At 50.6% G+C, this 21,005-nt stretch overlaps 1 protein-coding gene across 1 annotated transcript in view; it reads right to left on the reverse strand.

Annotated features, from left to right (window-relative positions):
• The window catches only part of LOC140396662 (cytidine and dCMP deaminase domain-containing protein 1-like), a 209,376-nt gene that overhangs the window by 71,913 nt on the left and 116,458 nt on the right, over positions 1 to 21,005 (reverse strand). Inside the window, exon 9 of the mRNA XM_072485457.1 lies at positions 20,386 to 20,572. Coding sequence (XP_072341558.1) covers positions 20,386 to 20,572 — 187 coding nt within the window. The remainder of the gene's footprint in view (positions 1 to 20,385; positions 20,573 to 21,005) is intronic.

Raw genomic sequence — 21,005 nt, forward strand, 5'->3', positions numbered from 1 at the left:
TGGGGAATGAGCCCGGCCAGGTGGTAGATGTTTCAGTAGGGGAGCATTTCGGTAACAGTGACCACAATTCAGTAAGTTTTAAAGTACTGGTGGACAAGGATAAGAGTGGTCCGAGGATGAATGTGCTAAATTGGGGGAAGGCTAATTATAACAATATTAGGCGGGAACTGAAGAGCATAGATTGGGGGCGGATGTTTGAGGGCAAATCAACATCTGACATGTGGGAGGCTTTCAAGTGTCAGTTGATAGGAATACAGGACAGGCATGTTCCTGTGAGGAAGAAAGACAAATACGGCAATTTTCGGGAACCTTGGATGACAAATGATATTGTAGGCCTCGTCAAAAAGAAAAAGGAGGCATTTGTCAGGGCTAAAAGGCTGGGAACAGACGAAGCCTGTGTGGCATATAAGGAAAGTAGGAAGGAACTTAAGCAGGGAGTCAGGAGGGCTAGAAGGGGTCATGAAAAGTCATTGGCAAATAGGGTTAAGGAAAATCCCAAGGCTTTTTACACTTACATAAAAAGCAAGAGGGTAGCCAGGGAAAGGGTTGGCCCACTGAAGGATAGGCAAGGGAATCTATGTGTGGAGCCAGAGGAAATGGGCGAGGTACTAAATGAATACTTTGCATCAGTATTCACCAAAGAGAAGGAATTGGTAAATGTTGAGTCTGGAGAAGGGGGTGTAGATAGCCTGGGTCACATTGTGATCCAAAAAGACGAGGTGTTGGGTGTCTTAAAAAATATTAAGGTAGATAAGTCCCCAGGGCCAGATGGGATCTACCCCAGAATACTGAAGGAGGCTGGAGAGGAAATTGCTGAGGCCTTGACAGAAATCTTTGGATCCTCGCTGTCTTCAGGGGATGTCCCGGAGGACTGGAGAATAGCCAATGTTGTTCCTCTGTTTAAGAAGGGTGGCAGGGATAATCCCGGGAACTACAGGCCGGTGAGCCTTACTTCAGTGGTAGGGAAATTACTGGAGAGAATTCTTCGAGACAGGATCTACTCCCATTTGGAAGCAAATGGACGTATTAGTGAGAGGCAGCACGGTTTTGTGAAGGGGAGGTCGTGTCTCACTAACTTGATAGAGTTTTTCGAGGAGGTCACTAAGATGATTGATGCAGGTAGGGCAGTAGATGTTGTCTATATGGACTTCAGTAAGGCCTTTGACAAGGTCCCTCATGGTAGACTAGTACAAAAGGTGAAGTCACACGGGATCAGGGGTGAACTGGCAAGGTGGATACAGAACTGGCTAGGCCATAGAAGGCAGAGGGTAGCAATGGAGGGATGCTTTTCTAATTGGAGGGCTGTGACCAGTGGTGTTCCACAGGGATCAGTGCTGGGACCTTTGCTCTTTGTAGTATATATAAATGATTTGGAGGAAAATGTAACTGGTCTGATTAGTAAGTTTGCAGACGACACAAAGGTTGGTGGAATTGCGGATAGCGATGAGGACTGTCTGAGGATACAGCAGGATTTAGATTGTCTGGAGACTTGGGCGGAGAGATGGCAGATGGAGTTTAACCTGGACAAATGTGAGGTAATGCATTTTGGAAGGGCTAATGCAGGTAGGGAATATACAGTGAATGGTAGAACCCTCAAGAGTATTGAAAGTCAAAGAGATCTAGGAGTACAGGTCCACAGATCACTGAAAGGGGCTACACAGGTGGAGAAGGTAGTCAAGAAGGCATACGGCATGCTTGCCTTCATTGGCCGGGGCATTGAGTATAAGAATTGGCAAGTCATGTTGCAGCTGTATAGAACCTTAGTTAGGCCACACTTGGAGTATAGTGTTCAATTCTGGTCGCCACACTACCAGAAGGATGTGGAGGCTTTAGAGAGGGTGCAGAAGAGATTTACCAGAATGTTGCCTGGTATGGAGGGCATAAGCTATGAGGAGCGATTGAATAAACTCGGTTTGTTCTCACTGGAACGAAGGAGGTTGAGGGGCGACCTGATAGAGGTATACAAAATTATGAGGGGCATAGACAGAGTGGATAGTCAGAGGCTTTTCCCCAGGGTAGAGGGGTCAATTACTAGGGGGCATAGGTTTAAGGTGAGAGGGGCAAAGTTTAGAGTAGATGTACGAGGCAAGTTTTTTACGCAGAGGGTAGTGGGTGCCTGGAACTCACTACCGGAGGAGGTAGTGGAGGCAGGGACGATAGGGACATTTAAGGGGCATCTTGACAAATATATGAATAGGATGGGAATAGAAGGATACGGACCCAGGAAGTGTAGAAGATTGTAGTTTAGTCGGGCAGTATGGTCGGCACGGGCTTGGAGGGCCGAAGGGCCTGTTCCTGTGCTGTACATTTCTTTGTTCTTTGTTCTTTGTTTTGGGACGGCGCGGCATGAAGCAGTCAGACCGCCCCAAAGTTGCGGAATCGTCCACACCTTCAGGGGCTAGGTGCGGAAGGATAGAGTGCCCCCACGGCACAGGCCCGCCCGTGGATCGGTGGCCCCCGATCGTGGGCCAGGTCACCGTGGGGGCACCTCCCGGGGTCAGATCCTTCCGCGCCCCCCCCAAGAACCCTGGAGCCCACCCGCGCCGCTAGGTCCCGCTGGTAAGGGACCTACTCCAATTTACACCGGCGGGACTGGTAACAGACGGGCGGGACTTCGGCCCATCGCATGCCGGAGAATTCGGGCAGCCCCGGCGCCCATTGAGTCGCGCCGAACCCCTCCATTCTCTGAGGCGGGCGCCACAACTCACGGCGGGCCGATATTTGGGGGGCCGGAGAATTAGGAGGATGGCGGGGGCGGGATTCAATCATGGGAATCCCACCCATGATTTTTTTCGACTCCAAACTAACATTTGGCTTTATTCAGTTTCAATCCATACTTTTTGATGCTTCTCAGCACTTTGACAAGCCTCTCGTCATGCTTGTTGAGCTCCATACAATAATGTCATCAACGTATACACTGATGCCTGGAATGCATTCTACAACGTGTTCCATTGCCCTATGGAAAATTTCAAATGCTGAAATAATAGCAAATGGCATTCTGAGAAAACAATATTGCCCGAATGGTGTATTGAAGGTGCTCTCCTCATCTAACTTGAGTTGCCAAAAACCTTGTGATACATCTGGGGCGCAATTCTCCCCCAACGGCGCGATGTCCGCCGACTGGCGCCCAAATCTGTGCCAATCAGACGGGCATCGCACCGCCCCAAAGGTGCGGAATGCTTCGCATCTTTGGGGGCCGAGCCCTAACACTGAGGGGCTAGGCCGACGCCAGAGGGATTTCCGCCCTGCCATCTGGCGGAAATGGCGTTTGTTGCCCCGCCAGCTGGCGCGGAAATGCGGCGCATGCGCGGGAGTGTCAGTGGCCGCTGACAGTTTCCCGCGCATGCGCAGTGGGGAGAGTCACTTCCGCCTCCGCCATGGTGGAGACCGTGGCGGAGGCGGAAGGGAAAGAATGCCCCCATGGCGCAGGCCCGCCCGCGGATCGGTGGGCCCCGATCATGGGCCAGGCCACCATGGGGGCACCCCCGGGGTCAGATTGCCCCGCGCCCCCCCCAGGACCCTGGAGCCCGCCCACGCCGCCTGGTCCCGCCGGTAAATACCAGCTTTGATTTACGCCGGCGGGACAGGCAATTTCAGGGCGGGACTTCGGCCCATGCGGGCCGGAGAATTGAGCAGGGGGTCCCGCCAACCGGTGGGGCCCGATTCCCGCCCCCGCCCAATCTCCGGTACCCGAGACTTCGGCGGGGGCGGGGGTGGGATTCACGGCAGCCAACGGCCATTCTCCGACCCGGCGGGGGGTCGGAGAATGACGCTGATTTCTAAAACATTTCACTCCTGGCATCTCACATATGGGGCGTCATTCTCCGACCTCCCGCCGGGTCGGAGAATGGCCGTTGGCCGCCGTGAATCCCGCCCCCGCCGAAGTCTCCGGTACCGGAGATTGGGCGGGGGCGGGAATCGGGCTGCGCCGTTTGGCGGGACCCCCTGTTCAATTCTCCGGCCCGGATGGGCCGAAGTCCCGCTCAGAAATTGCCTGTCCCGCCGACGTAAATCAAACCTGGTATTTACCGGCGGGACCAGGCGGTGTGGGCGGGCTCCGGGGTCCTGGGGGGGGGCGCGGGGCGATCTGACCCCGGGGGGTGCCCCCACGGGGGCCTGGCCCGCGATCAGGGCCCACCGATCCGCGGGCGGGCCTGTGCCGTGGGGGCACTCTTTCCCTTCCGCCTCCGCCACGGCCTCCACCATGGCGGAGGCGGAAGAGACTCTCCCCACTGCGCATGCGCGGGAAACGTTCAGCGGCCGCTGATGCTCCCGCGCATGCGCCGGGAAACTGTCAGCGGCCGCTGACGCTCCCGCGCATGCGCCGCATTTCCGCGCCAGCTGGCGGGGAAACAAACGCCATTTCCGCCAGCTGGCGGGGCGGAAATCCCTCCGGCGTCGGCCTAGCCCCTCAATGTTGGGGCTAGGCCGCCAAAGATGCGGAGCATTCCGCACCTTTGGGCCGGCGCGATGCCCGTCTGATTGGCGCCGTTTTTGGCGCCAGTCGCCGGACATCGCGCCCTTGGGGGAGAATTTCGCCCATGATTTCTTCTCTCTTCAGAATAGGATAGTGCTCTCTTTTAATGCTTAAATTGAGATCCTTCGGATCCATACGGATACGTAGGTCATTATTACATTTCTTCACGTAAACCATGAAGTTCACCTAATCTGTTGGTTCTTCAATGCATCGTCATTCTCTCCAGTTCATTCTTAAGTCGTTCCTTCAGTGGAGCTGGTACACATCTTGGTGCATGTATGACTGGTCATGCATTGTCTGTTAACTGTACGCAATATGTGAATGGTAACACTCCGAATCCTTGAAAAATTACAGGAAATTCTTTCAGGATTGCATCCATTGATGTCTGTTGCGCAGTTTACAGTCTGCAATGTAGACTCTTTTCACGAGCTCGAGTGCTTCACATGCTTCCACTCCTAATAAAGATTCATGCTCAACGTCTACGATTGAGAACTTTACTGAGTGCACTTTGTTCTTTGCACGGACCTCAAGTTCAGACTCCCAGTGTATTAATTATTTTGCCATTATAATCTTTTAATAGTGTGGTGACATTTAAAATATGTCGCTTAATCATCATTTCTTGTAAATTGGATAAACTGATTAAATTGGCTCTCGCTCCCATGTCACATTTGACATTCCATTAATCATCAGAGGAACTATCCAGTTATCTCTTTGAACACTTACATCTGCATTGCTGTTACTGCAAAGTTACTTTGGCGCCTGTTTAACTTGCATGCTGTTACAATGCATATCTTCACTGGAAATTATCTGTGAAGAAAGCGTCTTCAAGACTTATTTCATCAATCACGTTGATTGACCTTAGAATTTCTGATTTTTTAGCAGAAAAACACTGTTTGGCAAAATGATTGTTGCCTTTGCATCTGGAACAGATTTTACCAATACTGGACATTGCCTTTGCAAATGTTTGTTGCCGCATCGCTTGCATACAATGGAGGTTTCATTTACTCATTTAAAATGGCCACCACTGCTGGGTTCATGTTTTCCCGTCGGCTGGGTCACAACACTAATGGCGTTGGCTGCCTCTCTGAGCTTTGCGCCAAAATTCTTCAGGTTTTGAGTGCTAATCTGCTGTGCAGCTAGCTCGCTGGCATGGCAAATATTAATATCATCGAGCTGAAGGTCATTTTCCCTTAACAGCCTCTCCCGTACCTTGCCGTTACAAATCCCCAAAGCGATTTGATCGCAGATCATCGACACTTGCAAGGTAGAAAAAGTACACGACTGAGCCTTCAATCGCAAATCGGTCAAAAAACTATCAAACAATTCACCTGCCTTCTGGGTGCGTATGTGAAAAATATAGCGTTTGAATGTCTCATTATTTTTGTGTGCAATGCTGTTTGAATTGCTTTACAACTTCATTGAAATTTTTGCTATCCGCTTCGCTATCGAAAACAAACGTATTAAATATTTATTTCACTTGTGGGCCTGCTACAGTGAGCAGCAACGCTATGCGGCTCTCATGAGGCTGTGCCTGCAGACCGAGGACTGCAACATGGAGTGTGCATTGCTGTTTGAAAACGCGCCAATTCTCGTCTACATTACCAGTGACTCGAAGCTGGTGTGGTGCCTTCAGACCTTCCATCCTGGACTTCGAAGTCGAGCTGTGCGTTGAGCAAAATTCGTCAGTAGTTCACGAGGTTAGTAGAAGATTTTTTATTTTTGCTTCTTAGGTTATCTTTTGCTGTTCGGATCTTCAAAGGATCTTAATTTCTTGTTAGATCTTCAATACTGGCGCCATGTTTCATTCTGGTGCTTGACCGGTTGGAATAAATGCACTAAAAAAAAGTCTAATTCTCAGACTAGTTAAAGTTTTATTGTTGAACAATTGTGTGATTGATGCACGATCAATTGTACAAAGACCCAGATTGGGTACAGCTGTGGCTCACCACATTCACCCCCTATTAAAAATGAATCCGGCGGGGGTGGTCTTGAACTATATACAGTATTGAAAATTATGTACAGCGTTTTATTAAAAAAGAAGTGAGAAAAGAAAATGTCCTTTTGAAAGTCCGGTGCCAGTTAGAGGTTCAACCGGTCTGGTGCCTTGACTTTCCGCTGGGAGCGATGTAACGGTGGCGGCGATGTCGATGCTGGCGACGTCGGTGCCGGCCTGATGCTGGATGACTCCGGAAGCGTGCCGAAATCCTCTTAATTCTCTTGCGTTGGCAGGGGAAGGAGGGATGGGCCTGATGGGGTTAATGTTGGAAGCGCCGGGGAAGGGAAGGATGGCGCCTGGACGGGGAGTGTGTATGGGTGGAACCTGCTGGTGCTAGGTCCCTGAGGGAGACAGTATCTTGGCAGCTGTCGGGGTATGCCACATAGGCATACTGGGGGTTGGCATGGAGCAAGTGTACCCTATCCACCAACGGGTCCACCTTGTGGAGTCGGACGTGCCTACGGAGCAGGACCGGTCCTGGAGCTGCGAGCCAAGTCGGGAGCGACACCCCAGATGGACTTCCTGGGGAAGGTAAAGAGACGTTCATGGGGTGTGTTATTCGTAGCGGTGCACAGTAGTGACCGGATGGAGTGTAGTGCATCAGGGAGGACCTCCTGCCAGTGAGAGGCTAGGAGGTTCCTGGACCGTAGGGCCAGCTGGATGGCCTCCAAACAGTCCCGTTCTCCCTCTCTACCTGCCCGTTTCCCCGGGGGTTGTAGCTGGTCGTTCTGCTGGAGGCGATACCCCTGCTAAGCAGGAACTGACGCAGCTCATCACTCATGAATGAGGATCCCCTGTCGCTGTGGATGTAGGTGGGGAAACTGAACAGAGCAAAGATTGTGTTGAGGGTCTTGATGACGGTGGCAGATGTCATATTGGGGCATAGAATGGCGAAGGGGAACCTGGAGTACTCATCGACCACACTGAGGATAAATGTGTTTCAGTCGATGGAGGGGAGGGGCCCTTGGAAATCCACGCTGAGGCGTTCAAAGAGGCGGGACGCCTTCACCAGTCGTGCACGGTCCGGCCGGTAGAAGTGCGGCTTGCACTCCGCACAGACCTGGCATTCCCTGGTGACTGTCCGTACTTCCTCGACGGAGTAGGGCAGATTGCGAGCCTTGACAAGATGGTACAATCGTGTGACCCCCCGGGTGACAAAGGCTGTCGTGTAGGGTCCAGAGTTGGTCTACTTGTGCGCTGGCACATGTACCTCGGGATAGGGCGTCTGGGGGCTCGTTGAGTTTGCCGGGGCGATACAAGATCTCGTAATTATAGGTGGAGAGCTCGATTCTCCACCGCAAGATTTTATCATTTTTGATCTTGCCCCGCTGCGTGTTGTTGAACATGAAGGCTACCGACCGTTGGTCAGTGAGGAGAGTGAATCTCCTGCCGGCCAGATAATGCCTCCAATGCCGCACAGCTTCAACGATAGCTTGGGCCTCTTTTTCGATGGACGAGTGCCGAATTTCTGAGGCATGAAGGGCGTGGGAAGAGAAAGCCATGGGTCTGCCTGCCTGATTGAGGGTGGCGGCAAGGGCGATGTCTGATGCATCGCTTTCTACTTGGAAGGGCAGTGTCTCATCTACTGCGTGCATCCCGGCCTTGGCTATGTCTGCTCTGATATGGGCAAAGGCCTGTTGTGTCTCGGCCAAAAGGGGAAACTGGGTGGACTGTATGAGTGGGCGGGCCTTGTCCGCGTAGTTTGGGACCCACTGGGCGTAGTACGAAAAGAACCCAGGCAGCATTTGAGGGCCTTGGGGCAGTGGGGGAGGGGAAGCGCATGCGCTCGGGATCGGGCCCCAGAACTCCGTTCTGGACCACATAGCTGAGGATGGCTAAGCGGGTCGAGCTGAACACACACTTCTCCTTATAAGTAAGGTTAAGGAGAGTGGCGATGCGGAGGAATTTAGCAGGGTTGGCATCGTGGTCCTGCTGATCATGGCCGCAGATGGTGACATTGTCTAGGTACGGAAACGTGGTCCGCAAACCGTACCGGTCGGCCATTCGGTCCATCTCCCTTTGGAAGACCGAGATCCCGTTAGTGACGCCAAAGGGAACTCTAAGAAAGTGATAGAGATGACCGTCCGCCTCGAAGGCAGTGTATGGACGGTCCGATTTACGGATGGGGAGCTGGTGGTAGGCGGATTTTAGGTCAATCGTTGAGAAGGCCTGGTACCGCGCAATCTGATTGACCATATCAGATATGCGTGGGAGTGGGTATGCGTCGAGCTGCGTGTACCGATTGATTGTCTGGCTATAGTCCACCACCATTCTATGCTTCTCCCCAGTGTCGTGTTGGGTGTTCTGGTCTACAAACAGGTTAACACGGCTGGAGATGGTGTAACTCTATTTTATTAACAACTCAACTGTAATAACATACTGTCAGCTTGGTTACGTGCATTACCAGCTTATCTGTGGACCCTGTCCTATCACTATCTAGGTGAGGCACTCAGCACATGGTGAATGTGTGAGAGGCAGGCTGTGAGCTCTGTGCTCTTGAGCTGGCTGCTGCTGGAATGAGCGAGAACTCTGGTGTCCCCTGTCTTTATAGTGCGTGTGCTCTCACTGGTGATTGGCTGCGATGTTGTGTATGCTGGTTGGTCCTACTGTATGTCCATCAGTGTGTCAGTGTGTGTGTGATTGCACCATGATATGCTAATATATATCATGACACCCAGTTTTAACGACTACCACTTGAGCTCTCCAGGGGCTGTTACTGTCCTCGATGATACCCTCCCGAAGCAGCCGCTGGACTTCGGACCTGATGAAGGTCCTGTCCTGGGTGCTGTACCGTCTGCTCCTGGTGGCAACGGGTTTTCAATCCAAAGTTAGATTGGCAAAGAGGGGGAGGGGGGGGGGGGGAACTTTAGGGTCACGAGGCCGCACACAGTGAGGGGTGGTAGGGGCCCGCCGAATTTGAGGGTGAGGCTCTGGAGATTGCACTGGAAATCCAGGCCTAGTAATAGTGCAGTGCAGAGATTAGGAAGGCCTTGCTGACGGTGGTTGCGGTCATGTCGGGGCAGTGGATGGCAAATGGGAACCGGGAGTACTCGTCAATCACGTTCAGGAAGTACGTGTTGCGGTCGGTGGAGGGGAGAGGGCCTTTGAAGTCCATGCTGAGGCGTTCAAAGGGACGGGAAGCCTTTACCAGGTGCGCTTTCTCTGGCCTGTAGAAGTGCGGCTTGCACTCCGCTCAGATTTGGCAGTTCCTCGTGGCGGTCCTGACCTCCTCGATGGAGTAGGGCAGGTTGCGGGTCTTGATGAAATTGAAGAATCGAGTGACCCCTGGGTGGCAGAGGTCCTCAGGGAGGACCCGGAGGCGGTCCACTTGTGTGTTGGCACATGTGCCGCGGAATAGGGCATCAGGGGGCTCATTTAGCTTCCCGGGATGATACAAGATCCCGTTGTAGGTGGAGAGCTCGATCCACCACCGTAAGATCTTATCATTCTTTATCTTGCCCCGCTGTGCATTATTGAACATGAAAGCAACCCACCGTTGGTCAGTGAGGAGAGTGAATCTCCTGCAGGCCAGATAGTGCCTCCAATGCGGCACAGCTTCTACTATGGCTTGGGCCTCCGTTTCAACAGAGGAATGGCGGATTTCTGAAGCATGGAGGGTACGTGAGAAGAAGGCCACGGGCCTGCCCGCTTGGTTGAGGGTGGCCACCAGAGCTACGTTGGACACGTCGTTTTCGACTTGGAGTGGGAGGGACTCATCAATAGTGTGCATCGTGGCCTTTGCGATATCCGCTTTTATGCGGCTGAAGGCCTGACGGGCCTCTGCCGAGAGGGGAAAAACCGTGGATTGGATTAGTGGGCGGGCCTTGTCCGCATAATTGGGGACCCACTGGGCATAATATGAAAAAAATCCCAGGCATCGTTTCAGGGCCTTGGAGCAGTGGGGGAGGGGAATCCTCATGATGTTTGGGATCTGGGCCTATAACTCCATCATGCAGTACGTAGCCGAGGATGGCTAGACGGTTAGTGCTGAACACGCATTTGTCCTTGTTGTAGGTTAGATTAAGAATTTTTGCGGTATGGAGGAATTTTCTGAGGTTGGTGTCGTGGACCTGCTGGTCATGGCCGCAGATGGTGATGTTGTCGAGGTACGGAAACGTGGCCCGCAAACCGTACCGGTCAACCATTCAGTCCATCTCCCGTTGGAAGACTGAGACCCCATTTGTGACACTGAAGGGAACCCTTAGGAAGTAGAGCCGCCCATCTGCTTCGAATGCAGTGTATTTGCAGTCGCTAGGGCGGATGGGGAGCTGGTGGTAGGGCGGACTTGAGATGCATAGTGGAAGTGACCTTGTCTTGTGCAATCTGATTGACCAAATCAGATATGCGGGGGAGAGGGTACGCGTCGAGCTGCGTATACCTGTTGATGGTCTGACTATAATCGATGACCATTCTATGCTTCTCCCCGGTCTTTACAACCACTACTTGAGCTCTCCAGGGACTGTTGCTAGCCTCGATAATGCCTTCCTTCAGTAACCGCTGGACTTCCAACCTAATGAAGGTCCGGTCCTGGGCGCTGTACCGTCTGCTCCTGGTGGCGACGGGTTTGCAATCCGGTGTGAGGTTCGCAAAAAGGGAAGGCAGATCGACCTTGAGGGTCGCGAGGCTGCAGACAGTGAAGGGGGTATAGGGCCGCTGAATTAAAAAGTTAAACTCTGGAGGTTGCATTGGAAGTTTAACCTGAGGAGCGTGGCAGCGCAGAGGTGAGGGAGGACGTAGAGGCGGAAATTTTTTAATTCCCTTCCCTGGACCATGAGGTTCGCTACGCAGAACCCTTTGATTTCTACAGAGTGAGACCCGGGGGCCAGGGAGATTCTTTGGTTAACTGGGTGGATGGGAAGAGAACAGCGCCTTACCGTGTTAAGGTGTATGAAGCTCTCTGTGCTCCCGGAGTCATTCAGGCAGGATGTTTTGCGCTCGTTGATGAGCATGGTCGTCATCGCGGTCGACAGCGTTTGGGGCCAAGACTGATCTAGGGTTGTGGTAAAAGTTGGAGATTTTCCTCGGGCATGTGTGGTCCTCCGAATCGGGGTCCTGAGACTCCAGCCAAGGTGGCGGCGCCCAAAGGTCACACATGGATGGGGTGTGCAAGATGGCGGCGCCCATCCGTTGCACGTGGTCCCTGGGGAACAAGATGGCGGCGCCCGGGGCGCCCACATGGCTCGGGAAAAGGAAGATGGCGGCGCTCGCTGGCCACACGTGGCTCGTGGAGAGAGTTGTGGTGGTGGTCCCGGTTCGCCCCCGGAGACCGCGGCGACCGACCGGGCCTGGCATACCACCACGAAATGGCCCTTTTTGCTGCACCCTTTGCAGGTGGAGGGCCGGGCAGCGCTGCCGGGGGTGCTTGCCTTGCCCGCAACAATAACAGTGGGCCTTCCCGGGGTTGCCTGGTAGTTGTGCGGCGCAAGCTTGGGGGGGGGATGGGGGATGCATCGGGGTCAGCCACAGGGGGGGTTCCATGCTGCCCAAGGGGCTGCCGCGCGGTCGGGGACGTACGCGCAGGCGTTTCGGGAGGCCACAACCAGGGAGCTGACAAGGGCCCGTGCCTCCTTGAGGCCTAGTGTCTCTTTCTCTAGCAGCCGCTGTCGGATTTGGGAGGACAGCAAACCTTCAATGAATGCGTCCTGGATTAAATGTTTTGTGTGGTCGATGGCTGAAACAGTTCCTACCTAATACCAGGAGCGCACGGTAGAATTCATCCAGCGATTCCCCGGTGATTTGTCGCCTTGTCGCTAGCGGATGTCGGGCGTAGACCTGGTTTACTGGGCAAATATAGTGTCCTTTCAGCAGGGTCATCGCGGCCTCAAAATCATCCGCATCCTCGATGAGGGTGTAGATCTCCAGGCTCACCCTCGAGTGGAGGACTTGCATCTTCTGGTCCTCCGTGGGTGTAGTTGTGGCCGTCCTGAGGTATCCGTTGAAGCACACCAGCCAGTGTTTGAAGGTTGCTGCTGAGTTTGCCATGTGGGGGCTGAGTTGCAGACACTCCGGCTTGATTCGGAGCTCCATTCTTTAAAATCTAGTCCAATAAATTGATGCTCGATCAATGACTCCAGAAGCGAGATTGGATGACAATTGAAGGCTTCATTGGACTAGATGTTTCCCACAGCAGTGCAGGTACAGAATGCAGCAGCTAGGGAGACACAGGCTCTTATAGTCCGCCCTATTGGGCGGAACCAGCAGGCAGGCTTCACCAATGATCTTGCTGTCTCAGGTACCTCCCACACCAATGGTCTTACAGCATCAACCTGGGTACCGTACTGCCCCTAATACCGACTACCACAATATGCAAGAGATTCCTTCAAGTCCAGACCTGCTCTAACAAAGAACAAAGAAAAGTACAGCATAAGAACAGGCCCTTCTGCCCTCCAAGCCTGCGCCGACCATGATGCCCATCGAACCTAAAATCTCTACACTGCCGGGGTCCATATCTGTCTTTTCCCATCCTTTTCATGTATTTATCAAGACACCCCTTAAACGTCACTTTCATACATGCTTCCGCCACCTTCTCTGGCAGTGGGTTGCAAGCACCCAGGCAGGTCAAAGGCTAGGAATTCTACGGCAAGTAACTCACCAGGGAATTTTCACAGTAATTTCCTTGCAGTGTTAATGCAAGCCTACTTGTGACACTAATAAAGGTTATTATCCTGACCTCCCAAAGCCTGTCCAACATCTAAAGGCACAAGTCAGGAGTGTAATAGAACACTCCTCACTTGCCTGGATGAGTGCAACTCCAACAACACTCAAGAAGCTCGACACCATAAACAACAAAGCAGTTCGCTTAATTGCTCCCTCTTCTACAAATAATCAAACGCTTCACCACCGATGAACAGTGGCAGCCATGTGTATCATCTACAAAATGCACTGCAGTAACTCACCAAGGTTCCTGAGACAGCATCTTCCAAACCCACAACCATTATTATCTAGAAGAACAAGAGCAGCAGATACCTGGGAAGCCCAACACCTGGAAGTTCCCCTCCAAGTCACTCATCACCCTGACTTGGAAATATATCGCTGTCCTTCACTGTCGCTGGGGCAACACCTGAGAACGCCCTCCCTAACAGCACAGTGGGTGTACCTACACCTGAAGGACTGCAGTGGTTCAAGAAGGCAACTTACCACCACCTTCTGGGCAACTAGGGATGGGCAATAAATACTGGTCGAACCAGCGACTCCCACATCCCATAAGAATGAATTAAAAAAAAAAAAAACAACAAAGGTCCCAGCACTTATCCCTGTGGAACACCACTAGTCACAGCCCTTCATTCAGGAAATCATCCTTCAACTGCTACCCTCTGTCTTCTGTGACCAAGCCAGTTCTGTATCCATCTTGCCAGCCCATGTCTGATCCCATGTAACTGCACCTCCTGTACCAGTCTGCCATGAGGGACCTTGTCAAAGACCTTACTGAAGTCCATGCAGACAACATCCACTGCTCTACCTTCATCAATCATCTTCGCCACTTCCTTGAAAAACACGTTCATGTTAGTGAGACATGACCACCCCTTCACAAAACCATGCTGGCTCTCGATAATATGTCCACTTATACATTTCATAGAATTTACAGTGCAGAAGTAGGCCATTCGGCCCATCAACTCTGCACTGGCCCTTGGAAAGAGCACCCCACTTAAGCCCATGCCTCCACCCGATCCCCGTAACCCCACCTAACCTTTTTGGTCACTAAGGGCAATTTATCTTGGCCAATCCACCTAACACCTTTGGACTGTGGGAGGAAACCGGAGCACCCGGAGGAAACTACGCAGACAATGGGAGAATGTGCAGACTCCACACAGACAGTGACCCAAGATGGGAATCGAACCTGGGACCCTGGAACTGTGAAGCAACTGTGCTAACCACAGTGCTACCGTGCTGCCCACTTGATTCTAAATGGGAGTAAATCTGTCTTGAAGAATCCTCTCCAATAATTTCCCTTCCACTGGCGCAATGCTTACCAGCCTGTAATTACCTGGATTATCCCTGCTACCCTTCTTAAACAAAGGAACAACATCAGCTATTCTCCAGTCCCCTGGAACCTCGCCTGTAGCCAGTGAGGCTACAAAGATTGCTGTCAAGGCCTCAACAATTTCCCCTCTTGAGTCCCTCAGTATCCTGGGGTAGACCCAATCCGGCCCTGGGAATTTATGTATCTTAATGTTTTCCGAGACGCCCAACTCCTCCTTCTTTTTGATCTCAATGTGACCCAGACTATCTCCAAACCCTTCCCCAGATTCATCATCCACCAAGTCCTTCTCTTTGGTGAATTCTGCTGCAAACTCATTTCGTACCTTGCCTATTTCCTCTGGCTCTATGCATAGATTCCCTCCCCTGTCCTTGAGTGGGCCCAACCCTTTCCCTGGCTACTCTCTTGCTCTTTATATACGTATAAAAAACCTTGAGGTTTTCCTTAATCCTGTTTGCCAATGACTTTTCGTGACCCCTTTGAGTCCTCCTGACTCCTTGCTTACTTCTTACTTTCCTCACATTCCTCATAGGCTTTATCTGTTCCTAGCCTTCTAGCTCTTACAAATGCTTCCTTTTTCTTTTGGACTCGACTCACAATATCCTTTATTATCCAAGGTTCCCAAAACTTGCCATACTTATCCTTCTTCCTTACAGGAACATGGTCCTGAAATCCTATCAACTGACATTCAAAAGCCTCCCACATGGCAGATGTTGATTTACCCTCAAACATCCCCCCAATCTAGATCTTTAGTTGCTGCCTAATATTGTTATAATTAGCCTTCCCCCAATTTAGCACCTTTGCCCGAGGACTACACCCTTCCCCGGTAAACCTTTGCCCTCCTGGGCTCCCGACTATTGGACCTGGGCCCCCCTCCACTTCCAAAGCATATCACGTGCACGTGATGGATGTGAGTGCACAGTTAGCAGACAGACAGGAGTCAGACGAGGGTATAGATTGAGCAGCAGGATATCATTACCCTCCTGCCTTGTATATTGACCTGTATATTGACCAGCTGACACAGGCCCATCACCCTGGAGTGATGTAACCCAGACCCTAGGAGGGTGGAACAGGGTGACTGTGGGGTCAAAGGTGTGGGTGTGATGGCGTCGCGGTTGTAGGGGGACAGGGAGACTGGGTGTGATGACGGACGAAACCACGTCCTATGAGAAGCAGATGAGGCTGAGGGCCTCCCTCATCCTCTGGGCATGCTCTACTCATGCTGCCGCTGACAGTCCTGGGCTGCTCCAACGGGTCCTTCCCGGGCTCGTCCTCCAGCCCCTCCTGGTCCGATTCATAGACATAGAACGATACAGCGCAGTACAGGCCCTTCGGCCCACGATGTTGCACCGAAACAAAAGCCATCTAACCTACACTATGCCATTATCATCCATATGCTTATCCAATAAACTTTTAAATGCCCTCAATGTTGGCGAGTTCACTACTGTTGCAGGTAGGGCATTCCACGGCCTCACCACTCTTTGCGTAAAGAACCTACCTCTGACCTCTGTCCTATATCTATTACCCCTCAGTTTAAAGCTATGTCCCCTCGTGCCAGCCATTTCCATCCGCGGTAGAAGGCTCTCACTGTGCACCCTATCCAACCCCCTGATCATTTTGTATGCCTCTATTAAGTCTCCTCTTAACCTTCTTCTCTCCAACGAAAACAACCTCAAGTCCATCAGCCTTTCCTCATAAGATTTTCCCTCCATACCAGGCAACATCCTGGTAAATCTCCTCTGCACCCGCTCCAAAGCCTCCACGTCCTTCCTATAATGCAGTGACCAGAACTGTACGCAATACTCCAAATGCGGCCGTACCAGAGTTTTGTATAGCTGCAACATGACCTCCTGACTCCGGAACTCAATCCCTCTACCAATAAAGGCCAACACTCCATAGGCCTTCTTCACCACCCTATCAACCTGGGTGGCAACTTTCAGGGATCTATGTACATGGACACCTAGATCCCTCTGCTCATCCACACTTCCAAGAACTTTACCATTAGCCAAATATTCCGCATTCCTGTTATTCCTTCCAAAGTGAATCACCTCACACTTCTCTACATTAAACTCCATTTGCCACCTCTCAGCCCAGCTCTGCAGCTTATCTACGTCCCTCTGTAACCTGCTACATCCTTCCACACTGTCGACAACACCACCGACTTTAGTGTCGTCTGCAAATTTACTCACCCACCCTTCTGCGCCCTCCTCTAGGTCATTGATAAAAATGACAAACAGCAACGGCTCCAGAACAGATCCTTGTGGTACGCCACTTGTAACTGAACTCCATTCTGAACATTTCCCATCAACCACTCCATTCTGAACATTTCCCATCACCCATCAGCTAGCCAATTTCTGATCCACATCTCTAAATCACCCTCAATCCCCAGCCTCCGTATTTTCTGCAATAGTCTACCGTGGGGAACCTTATCAAACACTTTACTGAAATCCATATACACCACATCAACTGCTCTACCCTCGTCTACCTGTTCAGTCACCTTCTCAAAGAACTCGATAAGGTTTGTGAGGCATGACCTACCCTTCACAAAGCCATGCTGACTATCCCTGATCATATTATTCCTATCTAGATGATTATAAATCTTGTCTCTTATAATCCCCTCCAAGACTTTACCCACTACAGACGTGAGGCTCACCGGTCTATAGTTGCCGGGGTTGTCTCTGCTCCCCTTTTTGAACAAAGGGACCACATTTGCTATCCTCCAGTCCTCTGGCACTATTCCTGTAGCCAATGATGACAATAAAATCAAAGCCAAAGGTCCAGCAATCTCTTCCCTGGCCTCCCAGAGAATCCTAGGATAAATCCCATCAGGCCCCGGGGACTTATCTATTTTCAGCCTGTCCATAATTGCCAACACCTCTTCCCTACGTACCTCAATGCCATCTATTCCAATAGCCTGGGTCTCAGCATTCTCCTCCACAACATTATCTTTTTCCTGAGTGAATACTGACGAAAAATATTCATTTAGTATCTCGCCTATCTCTTCAGACTCCACACACAACTTCCCATCCCTGTCCTTGACTGGTCCTACTCTTACCCTAGTCATTCGCTTATTCCTGACATACCTATAGAAAGCTTTTGGGTTTTCCTTGATCCTACCTGCCAAATACTTCTCATGTCCCCTCCTTGCTCGTCTTAGCTCTCTCTTTAGATCCTTCCTCGCTACCTTGTAACTATCCATCGCCCCAACTGAAACTTCACACCTCATCTTCACATAGGCCTCCTTCTTCCTCTTAACAAGAGATTCCACTTCTTTGGTAAACCACGGTTCCCTCGCTCGACGCCTTCCTCCCTGCCTGACCGGTACATACTTATCAAGAACACGCAGTAGCTGATCCTTGAATAAGCTCCACTTATCCAGTGTTCCCAACACTTGCAGCCTACTTCTCCACCTTATCCCCCCCAAGTCACGTCTAATGGCATCATAATTGCCCTTCCCCCAGCTATAACTCTTGCCCTGCTGTGTATACTTATCCCTTTCCATCATTAACGTAAACGTCACCGAATTGTGGTCACTGTCCCCAAAGTGCTCTCCTACCTCCAAATCCAACACCTGGCCTGGTTCATTACCCAAAACCAAATCCAACGTGGCCTCGCCTCTTGTTGGCCTGTCAACATATTGTGTCAGGAAACCCTCCTGCACACACTGTACAAAAAATGACCCATCTAATATACTCGAACTATATCTTTTCCAGTCAATATTTGGAAAGTTAAAGTCTCCCATAATAACTACCCTGTTAATTTCGCTCTTATCCAGGATCATCCTCGCCATCCTTTCCTCTACATCCCTAGAACTATTTGGAGGCCTATAGAAAACTCCCAACAGGGTGACCTCTCCTTTCATGTTTCTAACCTCAGCCCATCCTACCTCGGAAGATGAGTCCCCATCTAGCATCCTCTCCGCCACTGTAATACTGCTCTTGACTAGCAGCGCCACACCTCCCCCTCTTTTGCCTCCTTCTCTGAGCTTACTAAAACACCTAAACCCCGGAACCTGCAACATCCATTCCTGTCCCTGCTCTATCCATGTCTCTGAAATGGCCACAACATCGAAGTCCCAGGTACCAACCCATGCTGCCAGTTCCCCTACCTTATTTCGTATACTCCTGGCATTGAAGTAGACACACTTCAAACCACCTACCTGAACACTGGCCCCCTCCTGCGACGTCAAATCTGTGCTCCTGACCTCTATACTCTCATTCTCCCGTACCCTAAAACTACAATCCAGGTTCCCATGCCCCTGCTGCATTAGTTCCTCCTCATACTCCTCCTCGGAGGTGGCTGCCTGTTCTTCCACCTCCAGCACGTCTCTCTGCTGCTGTGCCAGGTTGTGGAGGACACAGCAGACCATCACAAAATGGGCGCAGCTCCGAGAGTATATGAGGGGGCACTACCAGAGCAGTTGAGGCATCAGAACCGCATTTTAAGCAGTCCACTGCACCGCTCAATGACAGCCCGGCTGGCCACATGAGCCTCATAATATCAGGTCTCCGCATCGGTCACCGGTCTCTCCATACCAGTGTCATTAGCCAGGACATCAGCGGTTACTCCTTTTTCCCAAGACGAGGAGATATATTTCTTCACCCAAAGAGTGGTAAGCCTGTGGAATTCATTACCACAGGAAGTAGTTGATGCTAAAACATTGAATATATTCAAGAGGCGGCTAGATATAGCACTTGGGGAGAATGGGATCAAAGGCTATGGGGAGTAAGCAGGATTAGGCTATTGAGTTGGATGATCAGCCATGATCGTGATAAATGGCGGAGCAGGCTTGTGGGGCCAAAAGGCCTCGTCCTGCTCCTATCTTCTATGTATCTCTGCTAAACTTTGCCCCTCACACCTTAAACCTATGTCCCCTAGTAATTGACTCTTCCCACCCTGGCAAAAAACTTCTGACTATCCACTCTGTCCATGACACTCATAATTTTGTGGACTTCTATCAGGTCGTCCCTCAACCCTCCGTCGTTCCAGTGAGAACAAACCGAGTTTATCTAACCTCTCCTGAGAGCAAACAATGAGTTGAGTGTTTTGGGGACAATTTCTTAGAGCAGCATGTTTTAGAGCCAATCAGGGAACAGTTTATTATAGACGTGCAATGAAACAGGAAGAAAAACAAAATACTGCAGATGCTGGAGATCTGAAATAAAAACAGAAAGTGCTGGAAAAACTCAGCGCCTCTGGCAGCATGTGTGGACAGAGAAACAGGTAACATTTCAGGGTTTGGGAAAACACATCACACCATACTTCAAGAATAATTTTAACCACATCTGTTTACGGACAGCTGGTTTGTCTTCCTCTCCTGTCTGTAACATAATGCTCTCCACAATTTCCAACAGCAAATCTCCTTCGGTAGATATAAAATATTTCTGCTTTGGTAGATATAAAATATTCCATGACCCTATTTTGAAGAAGGGCAGGGCAGTTGTCCCCAGTGTCCTGCCCAATATTTATCCCACAATCGACATCATGAAAAGCAGATTTCCTGGTAATTTGCAGGTTGTTGAGTGGGGGAGTTTGCTGTGTGTAATTTGGTTTATGTGTTTCCTACAACAGTGACTACCCTTCTAAAAATACATCACTTTTGATAAAACATTTTGAGATTTCCGGTATACATGAAAACCACAAAAGAAGTGTTTCTTCCTTTTTAATGGGAAACCCTCCGAATCTGGGTTAAAGTTGACCCTCAGTGTTTACTGATACAGGAGAAGGCAGGAACTGTTCAGATAAAGCGTTCTTGGATAAGTTCAAATATCACTCTATCCCACTCTGAGTTGGCATCTTTTATGGAAAGATTCCATATCATTTCACATTCAAGTAAATCAAGTAACTCTTCAGTGAGTTGCTTGATCTGACATCATTCACCCCGAGTGTGGCAATTCTCAATGCTCCATTTCTCTACTGGCACCTCCCACATACCTTGAAGGAGTAGTTTCGCACAATGGACACATGGATACCTCGACAAGTATACCACATTTCCTTGTAAACATTTGGGAAAGCTGAGCAGTACTTGTTGTACAGCATGCAGGCCATTTCTGGAGCAGTCTATCACAAGTATCTGATTGGTTCCATTGCCAGCAAAGATTGTAATCCCGGTTTTGGAAAACTGAAATAAAGAAAACAATTTATCACTTTACTGCTCCGGGGTATTTTGCATAATTGTTCAATACCTAATCCAGAACTGTTTTAATATAAATGATTTGGAGGAAAATGTAACTGGTCTGATTAGTAAGTTTGCAGACGACACAAAGGTTAGTGGAATTGCAGATAGCAATGAGGACTGTCAGAGGATACAGCAGGATATAGATTGTTTGGAGACTTAGGCGGAGAGATGGCAGATGGAGTTTAATCCGGACAAATGTGAGGTAATGCATTTTGGAAGGTCTAATACAGGTGGGAAATATTCAGTAAATGGCAGAACCCTGAACAGTATTGACAGGCAAAGTGATCTGGGCGTACAGGTCCACAGGTCACTGAAAGCGGCAACGCAGGTGCAGAAGGTATCAAGAAGGCATACGGAACGACGAAGGTTGAGGGGC

The sequence above is a fragment of the Scyliorhinus torazame genome, chromosome 19 (genome assembly GCF_047496885.1).
Source record: "Scyliorhinus torazame isolate Kashiwa2021f chromosome 19, sScyTor2.1, whole genome shotgun sequence".
NCBI classification, from domain to species: Eukaryota; Metazoa; Chordata; class Chondrichthyes; order Carcharhiniformes; family Scyliorhinidae; genus Scyliorhinus; species Scyliorhinus torazame.